At 41.1% G+C, this 10,506-nt stretch overlaps 1 protein-coding gene across 1 annotated transcript; it reads left to right on the top strand.

Moving 5' to 3' along the window:
* The first annotated feature begins 6 nt into the window (after window positions 1-6).
* Window positions 7-7,773, top strand: LOC103897272 (uncharacterized protein C8orf76). Its single transcript, XM_019471513.1, has 5 exons — window positions 7-37; window positions 2,406-2,549; window positions 3,342-3,859; window positions 6,154-6,286; window positions 7,439-7,773. Exons 2-5 carry the CDS (start codon window positions 2,463-2,465, stop codon window positions 7,643-7,645), a joined length of 945 nt encoding a protein of 314 aa, XP_019327058.1. The 5' UTR covers window positions 7-37; window positions 2,406-2,462; the 3' UTR covers window positions 7,646-7,773.
* The last annotated feature ends 2,733 nt before the right edge of the window (window positions 7,774-10,506 follow it).

Genomic DNA, 10,506 nt, shown 5'->3' with positions numbered 1-10,506 from the left:
CCGGGCGGACTGGGCCTACCGGCAGCAGGAATTTGAGGTATTTCCAGGGCTCTTGCACGGCCTGGGCCCTGGACCGAGCCTGGGCCTGGTCGGTGGAAGCTGTGGGGATATAAACTGGGGTGATCCTATAGTCCCCGGTGTGCTGAGTGAATGTGTACGTATATTTATATAAAAGCCACCCGGCTGAGCCATGGCCTAGAGCTGCTAGAGTCTGTGGTGCGGTTACGTCCAGCTTGATGGCTCCTCGTTTGTGCTGAAAACACGACAGCCCCACGGGCAGTCGCGGTGACCTGGTGAAGAGCCGTCCTGCTGGCTGAGCTGTGGTCAGGCCACGACGGGTAACTGTGTTCTGGCAAGCTCCCCCAGCCAGATGTCACCTTTCCAGGAGTCGGCCTGAAGTCAATGTAAATTGGCCAGAAACGCTGCTCTGCACCCGGAGCTGATCCAGATCAGGCTTGCACATCCGAGTGGTTCAGTAGTGAGCGGAGCTGGTGTTTGTGGCCATGGAAGTCATGGTCAGCCAGAGTTAAGCATGTGGATTTCTCTGCTCCTGGGGATAATACCATGTCCCACAAAGGCTGTTAAGTCACTGGCAACCACCTGGCTGCTGCTCACCTTTCTCGGAGCTCCCCCCGCTGTCAGGTGAAAGCTGACTGTAGTTGTCAGGCTCCTGACATTTGGCTTATGAGCCTCATCGTTAATTGTCCCACCTCTCTGCTGTCTCCCCTTGCTCTGGATGGCTGGTTGTGCCTTTGGGGTGCATTTATGTTCCCTGTTTCTGTTCCTGCCTGCTGTAGTCCTAGACCCTGTCCTCCCTGCCTATGTCCTGAGCCGCATTCCTGATTATTGATACTCTCCTGCCTCTGTAGTCCTAGTTGCAGGATCCAGTCTTTTGTTTCCTTGTTTCCTGGTTGAAATCAGCTGCTTCTGCCCTTGTTTCAGCTGTCATAGCATCTTGTTCCAGGCTATGCTTTGCATTACAGGCTCCCTGATTTCAAAGCCCTCAGGCCAACTTCTGACTTCACTCTTTTTGCCTTGCCCATTGGATTTGTGGATCTTTTTGTACCTCGGTTGGCACTGACTTCTGCTTTTTAACATTATTCCAGCGCTACTGTTGCCTTGTCTATACCTGACAGATGCTTTCCAATCTCAGCTGAGACACCCTGAAGGGATTCATAAGTGTGCTGAGAAGAGAGATGCCTCAGGCTGCGGTCAGACATGGCTGCTGACCCTCAGGAAGAGCAGATTGCTCCTTGCTGTGCGCTGTGGTGCCCTCTCAGGAGAGAATGACACCCCCTCAGATCTTCTAGTGGAACAGACCGTTGCTTTCTAATCCTTTTCTGTTGCAGTGATCCGTGTTAAAAATGTCTAGTCTTCAGTCTTATTGCTAACCTGGATCACTGCAACACAACCAGAATCAGACTGCACATAAAATTACCAGAACTAGACTGCAAACAAAATTACATTTTCACCAGTGGTTGCTGCACTCACTGGGCAGAGGGGAGCTCCCTCTTTTGCTTGAGAAGGAATGTGAACATAACACCAGGGAAGAAAAATATTTCAGCCATTTTGCTAGGAGTTATTTAGGGTATGTTGCCTGGATGCTCTTTCTGTTAGAACCATTCAAGTTTGCAAGGAATAATTAAATATTCATTTTGAGAGATGGGAGAATGAGCACTGCTCTTTAGTCTTCTGGTCTGAGCACTCACATGGAGGGGGAGGAACCAAGATTCCAGTCTTAGCTTCACTGAATACTTAATTTAATGTATTTAAATGTTAATTGGAGTCCTGCTGAGTGCCCTGAGCATTACGCTACAGAAGTATTGCTCATTCTTGTCTTTTTCTTTAGCCCAATTAACATTTAATAATTTCATGCAAATTAGAACCATCCTACAGGAACGCTGGAGATTCATCTTCCCTGCGGTATTCTCCAACTTGCTGGTTATTCATGTGAGGTGAGGTACTTGCAGGTTCAAACCTTCCCATGGAGAATGTCATGGATTTGAAACAAAGTCCCCCAAATTTAGGATGAGTGCTCTGATCATTAAGTTGGTAGCTGGGGAAAAGACGCCTTGTGTCACATATTGCCCAGGTCGGTAGATGATCCCTTCTGGATCAGGCCTGGTGGGGGAGAGGTGGACAGATGTGTGGTGAATCCTGCCAAGGCTTAAACACGAGTTAGGATTGAGGTTGCTCATCACCGTCTAGACTTGGCTGTGTAGTACCAGGGCCCTCATGTGTTGCTAGCGTAGGTGGTAGCTGAGTCCAGAGAAACGAAAATGCGGACTTCAGCTCCTGAACTCCCTTTGTGACTGTAGTCATAAACAAAACATACTGTCAGGCTTACCTTTAAATGAAAACCTCTCACTGTTTTGTTTGGCTTTTCTTTTTGTCGACACTACTAGAAAGCCCTGTGTGAATACTCAAACTGCTTACTGCTCTTACCTCCCAGTAACATTGCAATGAGACGAGATGTCCAAGAGGGCCAGGCTCGGTGTTTATCTCGCCTAGGAAGGCACAAGGAGGCTCTGGATATTGCAGAAAAAATGGTAAATAATGCAATCTTTCTTTTAGGCTTTGAACATGAAAATATTGCCAGTAGTTCTTTTATATGGACCATTTTTTGGAAAAATAATCTTCAAGTGTATAATCCTTCAGGATGTTCAATCCTCAGAGTATTTGGTAAACAGAGGGTAACTGTCACTGCAGATATAATCACTCTTTAGAAATCAGAACACCCTGTACCACAATGAGCTCCCTGTGCAGGGAAGCTGGTAGTCCTGGAAGGGACTAAATATCATGCTCTGCCAGGCAGAATTAATGTAATGTAATAGGAATTATAAGAAAGGGGATAAATGAGTGCTTAAATCTTTCCACTGTAAAAGTGATGGTTGAAAACTCCCTTTTATTTCCGTATACTTGCTGCCAAACTGCCACCAAGAAGAGTATCTAACCAGAAATTGAGTTTTTCCCATAAAGGAAAAAGTCCAGAGGCTCTGAAGTCTGCTAGAATTTTACTGCTGCTGTTTATTTTATATAAAAGGTGTTTATACTACAAAGAAGGGCAGCTGTATAAAACTCTGAAGGCAAATAAACAAATGACAACATTTGGGGCCTTCTTCCCTTTCAAACTGGGACAAGGCAGTTAGAGGGAATGCTGTCAGCTTGATTGTGCATGATGTGTCACGTTGTATCATTTAAAATTAAGAGCACAGTTTAGTACAATTTTAAAATTACCTTTAGTGATATTTGTATGTTATTATTCAGGGAGACATTTTCTTAGGCTCTGAAGGATGATTCTGTTCTACTCCTGTTTTTAATCTGTTATCTTTTGTTTCTAGAGAAACGGCGCTACTAACACAGATCACTTGACAACGGTTCTCAACCTGCAGTTTGCCATTTACCAGGGTCTAGAAAATGTAGAAAAAAAGATCACGTGTCTGCAGCAACTGATCTGCTTACATCCTTTCAACCCTTGGTACTGGAAGTTACTTGCTGAAGCTTATATGAGCCTTTTACAAAATTTGTCTCCATTAGTCATTCCAGCAACAAATCTAAATCAGTCTGAAGAGGTTAGTGTAAGTGATAGTAGTTTCAAAACATCAACTGGAAGAGAGATTAATTTGCAGCCTCACAGATCAGACGGCCAGGAAGAAGGCCCTTGGTCCAGCCTTGCTACAGAAACAAAGAGGGAGAATGCAGTGACTTGTAGGAGCAGCCAAGCTGTAAAAGAATTCCTCTGCACTTCTGAAGAACTGGAAAGGATGGATGAAGGGAAATACGCAGCCTCCGAGTCCTGGGAGCAGAACACGTCGAAGAAAGTTGGGATAAAGGCATGTGCCTCGTTTATTAGAGCAAGGTAACTAAACGTATTCTTAGAATAATGTTAACTTCTCCCAGTTGAGAGATTTAAAGCATATTTTTCCCAGCCTTAATATTTTCAGTTTACATTTTCAATTTAAATGTTTGTTTCAGCATTGGCAACGCTAACTTACAAGCACCCTGCTATTGCTTCAGATCTAAAAAACAAAATCCACTAGCATGGTAGCTGTGAACAACCTAAATCTGAGTGGAAAGAGTAAACCAGTGTCATGCACTGTTGAGAAGAAAAGCGGTTTTTAATGACCTTATTATATGAATCTTTTCAAGTAATTATATACAACAGCCTGTTAAAGCATGACTGTTTCCTGGTTTGGTATTAAAGATGCAGCAGCAGAAATGCCCCAAAGGGAAGGCCAGCCAGTCTTCCTTCTGCAAGTGCCACCCGTCTTATTTGCTTGAAGCCTCATGCTTGAGCGAAAATGTATTTTATAATAATACCCCAATCTGCATAATGGATGAGGTTGAAAAATGAACTCTGTGACAGCTGATTGACAGGGCTGCATTAAAATGCTCTTTCCTTTTCTTCCCTCTCTTCCTAAAACTCTTGCACACAACAAAAATCCCCAAAACATAATCTTTCAAAGAGATAGTTGGGAACTGTTTTTGTTAAAATAGTCTTGGATTTTTTTTCCCCCTCTTGCCTCTCAATAATGTATGAGTCACCGAACATATTTAAAGCCATTTTATGAACTTCCAAAAATGTTTACAGAGAACACTTTATAACTGCCCTCTTAGGGCAAGATTTAAGAAATGTAAAAAAAGATATAGTAGCTTTTAACTGTACTCAGACTAAGAGACAGTGACTGTAATTGCTACTTGGGAGAATTTAATAGATTTAGTACTGATATTGAATATTAAAGCTACCTTTGTATTAAAATAATTTATGTTGCTTGTTTCGGTGTGTATTGTTCAGCATAGAGACAATTATAAATTGTGGGATTTCCTTGCTTGGCTGCACAGTTTCACAAAATGTTTTTGTGGTTTATATTTGCAGATACACTTGTCCAGGGTAAGCTTTTCCCCTGCCCAGGGCTTATGCATCAAATAGGTTGTCTAATATTTTCAAGTCTGTTGGATTTTAAGTGAGATGTGGATGTTGCATAAACATACATGCAGGGCAAATTGCACCTGGAAAAGGGATGTTAGTATTGCTTTTTGTAGGAAATAAGGTTCTGTGTTAAAGCATCATGAATAATTGACTCTTCTGGTTTTGTCAACAAAAAAACCATTGGAGACATGGTTTTGTTTCATTTTCATTCTTTCTTACGTTATGTTGATGCAAATTTTGAACAAAAACACTTTACCAATTAAAAATACTTTCCATTTTTACTTTGAATTTCCCAGTTAAAACGTTACTGAATTTAGAAATGGTTTGTTGGCTCAGACTTGTAAATGCCGATGTTTATAATGCTCAAATGAAAACTTTCATCTAAGATCTTAAGTCTTCTCTTCATAAAAATATACATCTTTATTACAACACGTGCTTCATTTAACTTTGGTAAATGTGATGAAAAAAATCGGGTTTGTTCGTTATGCATAAAGCTTGAATTAAACATAGTTTCAGTAGTGATACTACTAAGTCCCAGTGGTCCCTTGGTTGAATATACTTAGATATTTCCTCTGCTGACATGTTTTACAGTCCTTATGTGAGGAAGACTCTGGAAATTGCCACTGCTCTCTCTGGTCGAGCAGTTGGTGATGGGGTCCCTCTGTGACATGAAGCCACATTGTGAGCACAACGTCTAACCTTCACCGAATTATGGTGGTGACTTCTGGGGCACTGCCTTGAACCTAAAACTGTGATGAAAGCTTTTAGAAAATATTCCAGGGTTGGCCTGTGTGGGGAGGATGTTTGATATTTCTAGCTTTTCAGGTTACAAAGATAATCACTGCCATAGGCAAAAATGTGCTGCTGGCTTGTTAGGCCTTAATAAGGATGTGGGACACCTGACGTACTGCAGTTAACGCTAGCAGATCTGAGCTTCGCTTTTGAATTGTGTGATGAATACATGGGGAGAAAAATGTGCAGAGCAACCAGAGATATTTGGCGTGTTGTTTTTAAAAAATACTTCTCAGTACTTCTCTCATAGCACAGATATACTGTACCCATAGTAGGTTGATACGGATGTATTCATTTCTTTGCAGTTTTTGCAGTTGGCAAAAGTCAGGAAGAAGAGATGGTTTTAAAGTATTGTATTTTGTTTGGTTTTAGGTTTGCTGACTTACCCTTTTGCCAGCTGTGCCTTTTTTTAACTGCCTCTTTCATTTCAGGCTTTTACTTCAGCTTACCCAGTTGCAACAGTCATCCTTTGTGCTAGAGAGTAACGTAAAAGGTCAAAAAGAAATTGATGACAAAGTGGCACGACTTGGTTTCAATGGAAACTCCTTGCTGTTGATGACCAAGGTAAGGGGATGTTTCATTGTGTGCAAGTTCTCAGCTACACGTAGGCTGGTTGAGGTACCCGAGCCAGTTCAGGCACAAAGTCCTGTAAGTGTGACACTCCCCTGAGCTAATTAGCTGTGCCAGGAAGCAAGGAAAATTAGCTGGGGCGGGTTGCCCTGGTAGTGTGTTATCTGGAACTGACAGTGATACCTATATAGTGCTGGCTTGCGTCATGCACGTGTATCTCTGTTCTGCTGAGATTCTCCTTTCGGGAATGCTCAGGGTTGTTAAGTTTCTCATTGGACTTGTATTTGCAGAAGCATCATCATTGTGCATTTCCTGGGATGCAGATTTTGTCTCAGGAATTTTAGATGCCACAAAGTGATTCACAAGTATGAAATGGAAGTGGAGATTACTTTGATGGCTACAGCAGTATTAAACACTTCCAGAAAAGATGCTAACCATTTTCAGAAAAAGCCAGAGATCCTTTTACATGATTTCTTCATTCTGTTTGATGCACTGGGTTCTAGTTTTAAAGAAGTACAAAGGAGGAGAGTAACATTGCATGACTTTATTCATAGAGATTAAACATTTTTAGTGCTATTTATAGAGTTTCTGACTTTTATCTTGAGGAACAAAAGGAAGCCAGCGAGATTCTAACTTTGCTGTCAGTATTACAGCTTTAAGTTAGTGAAAGCCAAGCCATTGCCGGGTTGACAGGCAGTCTTGTGGGATTTCACCCGTAAGAGGGCAGTAGCATGCAGATTATCTCAGGTTTTGAAAAGGCTGGGAAAAGAAACTTCTCTCCTTGCTTCCCGTGGTCCGACACCCCCCAGGAAGAGATCAGAGTGTTGGTGCTGTTGCAAGGTGAGCATTGAACGCAGAGTTGGCATTGAGATTTCCGCTGCTACTCAGAGAGTAAAAATCCCCCCGTACAAGTGTAGCCAGAAGCTGGCGGGGTTGTTCAGCTGTGAAGCTCGGGCTCTCAGTTCTCTGTGCTTATTGCAGAATGCAACAGACAGACAACTTGATCGCGACTTGGAAAGTTCTCCTGGACAGCATGTGGTTCATGTGTCAAAGGCTTTTCTTGTAAAGATCTGTTATTAATGTCATATTTGCTGTTTTCTCTGCAAGTTATTTTCTTGTTTCCCATCTTTCTTATTCTGTTTGCAGGTTATGGGGCAGGATCTTATACCAGAAAAACTAAAAGAGGAATTTCAGGGTGAAGTAAAATGCATAGGCCCTTCAGCCCTGTCATCATTGGTAACTGCATCAGCCACAGAATTTGAAATCAAATGGTTTGGTAATCTCCAAGATGATTTATGTCACTTTGACAGACAATTCTATTCAGATATATATCTCCCACCTTTGGTAACTTAAAGGTTTTGTTGTATTTATTCTCTTATCTCCAAAAGATTATGGAATGATATATGCAATAAAGTTCATATTACATTTTTTAAGAATTCTTACTGTATATCTTTTAAGAATATATATAAATCTCTGCATTTAAACTCTTAACTTCTCGTCATTTTCTTTGTTCACTGATTTGTTTGTATTTAAAATAATAAGGAATCCAGTATAAAATAGAGCTTTCAGTTCAGCTTTCAGAGGTAGCTTTCCATCCTAAACCTCACCGTATTGTGCTCAAAGTGCCTGTGATTTTTTTGGGGCCTGCAATGCCGGTAGGATGGAAGGCTTCCTTTATGATGTCCAGTTTGGAAGTTTTCTGGTATCAGATTCTATGTTATTGCATTTAGAGCCATGGAATTAGCCATTTTCTTAATTCATTTTTTCAATATTTCTTGGTTAATTGACATTATAGTGGTTTCCTGTTCAGAGCTGGATAGCTAGAAATCTTAAATATATTTTATGCTGAGAAATTGTCAATAATTCTATATGTTTTAGAAAAAAAAATCTAAATGGTAAATATTTTAACTTAGAACTGGAAGGAGATTTTCTTTCTTCAAAGCTAAGTGTTTTTTGCAGGCGTAGAAGTAGCTATAGTCTTGTCTTCAGTGTGCTTAGACGAGGGAGGAGAAAAACTGTCAACGTTGTTTGTATGTACTGAAGAGTGTTTAGTCAGATCATATCCTTTTTAAAACCCTGCAAGGAAGAAGGTCTTTGCTGTGAAAACTGGCAACGTTGTTTCTGCATCATACAGCTCCTTATGTTATGCTTTCAGTTGATAATGACACCACTTTACTTTACTTTCTGAAGCATTGGTGCTACATGCTTTGGGCTTCCACAGAAAAAGGCAGAGATTATCCTGTAGTTTCTTTGGCCTGAAATAATTTACATTTGAGGCAAACAAGGTGTGCTCTTCCCCCATCTTCTCTTAGACTGTGAGACTTAAATTCTTTGTAGCTTTTTGTAAAAGTGTTCTTTAATGGATATAGTTTAAAACCAGAAGTCTCTTAGGCATAATTTGCTGTGACTTTTCCTCATGTTTTCCTGTGTTTTCTTTCTGAAGTACTAAAGAGTGCTGAAACTTTAAATAACTCACAATTGAATGGTAATTCACCATATGTGAACACACTTTGTCTCTGCTACTTTTAGGTGAATTTTAAAGCTTTAAGATACTTTTAGGGAACCTGTCAGTAACCCTTGGTATGGTATAGCCCTCTGCTAAGTCGACTGTGAAACCTCTCTGGAAAAATGGAATATCGCTTTCAGCCATGTCAAATTATCTTTGATAGTTTGGTGACTTAACGCGCTTAAACCACATCCTGGTCAGCTTGTTATGAAAGATGATGACTTGGCAAGTATACTTGGGTAAGCGTTAATGCACTCATAATGTATTACAGAATATTTGGTTTAGTCATGTGTGTGCTTTGCTAGGTGGAAGTTTTTTGTGTATGTGTGTAGAGCACTATATTCAGATGGCAGTGAAGCCTGCCTCAAGGGCTGGGGATGCTTTTAAGACTAACTGGTGTCATAAGTTTTCATTAGAGACTGTCCAGAATGTGCTGTAAATTAATTACGATGTTGGCATCAACAGAGGATGTCTTAGAGCAAAAACATAGCAAACGTGGAAAGCTTAATGCCAAATATGTCAGCAAAAAACTGGAACAGGGACTTCTCCCGGTTTCCTCTTAAACTTAAGGTCATGAGTAGCTGCATAAAAAGTCTATAATTTGTTTTGCCACAGCTCTCGAGTAGGTTCAGTGGTTAGGACACCGGAATACAGCTTTTGTGGAACCAGGTCTGTATAGATATTTAATGGGAACTCGCCAAATGATTTGGCTCCACAGTTCAGAAAGTGGAAATAGCTTTGGAGCTGTTTTAGCAGCAAATTAAATACTTGCCAAATGTTGTCATTTTGTGACTGAGATGTCCAAAATACACAGCGGCTGGCCAAGGTGATTTGGAAACTTCTTGGTGTGTGTGCAGATCATTTGACTTGAGGTTGTCTCGTAGACTGGCAACACAACAATTAACTCCCCACTGGCTCCGGGAGTGGAAGGCAAGTGGCAGTTCTTAAGAACAGGCAGTATTTTCTCAAACATAACAATAAAGCAAAAATGTAGTTTTTAACTACTGCAAAGAAAACGATACGAATGTTGTTCTGAATGTGTTGCATAGTTACTGTTCCAAATAACCAGTGTTTATTGCACTGGGGCTATGAAATACTCCTTTGTCCCACTTGTGCCTGGCTTTCTCTCAGCTACTTCAATTCCTCCTTTTTTGGCCTGCTCCTCGTTTTTTTGGCATGCCACTTCTAACTCCAGTGTTCTGTTTCTGCTCATATCTCCCGAGGGGCTTTGTGTTTCCGTCTTGCATTTGAATGCCTCAGCGTTGCTTCTACGTTCTGTGTAATTCTACATCTGCCTGTAATGGATTTCTTCATGTTTTGGCTCTTATGATATTATTATTGGTATTAGTACATGCACCAGTACTCCATGCTGAGTTGAACAGCAAATTTTAGTATTGCAAACTGCAAGTGAGAATCCATTAACAGTTACTAAGGTTTGATTTTGTTATTTTAACGCTTGCTCATGTTACAGGTGCCTTGGGAAGGATCCTCTGACCCTGGTTCTGATGCTTCTGAAATGATTGCTGTGTACAAACACAATCTAATTGTGTGTCTTGCAGGGACATCTTGCACTAGATCAGGTTGCTCAAAGCCCCATCCAACCTGACCTTGAATGTTTTCTTGAATGTTTTTGTTGGGCGCCAGAAAGGACTGTCGTGGTTTAACCCCAGGCGGCAACTAAGCCCCACACAGCCACTCCCCCCACATT

Source organism: Aptenodytes forsteri, unplaced genomic scaffold, assembly GCF_000699145.1.
Source record: "Aptenodytes forsteri isolate BGI_AS27 unplaced genomic scaffold, ASM69914v1 Scaffold49, whole genome shotgun sequence".
NCBI classification, from domain to species: domain Eukaryota; kingdom Metazoa; phylum Chordata; class Aves; order Sphenisciformes; family Spheniscidae; genus Aptenodytes; species Aptenodytes forsteri.
The sequence above is the reverse complement of the archived record's forward strand: the minus strand, read 5'-3'. Positions and strand labels throughout refer to the sequence as shown.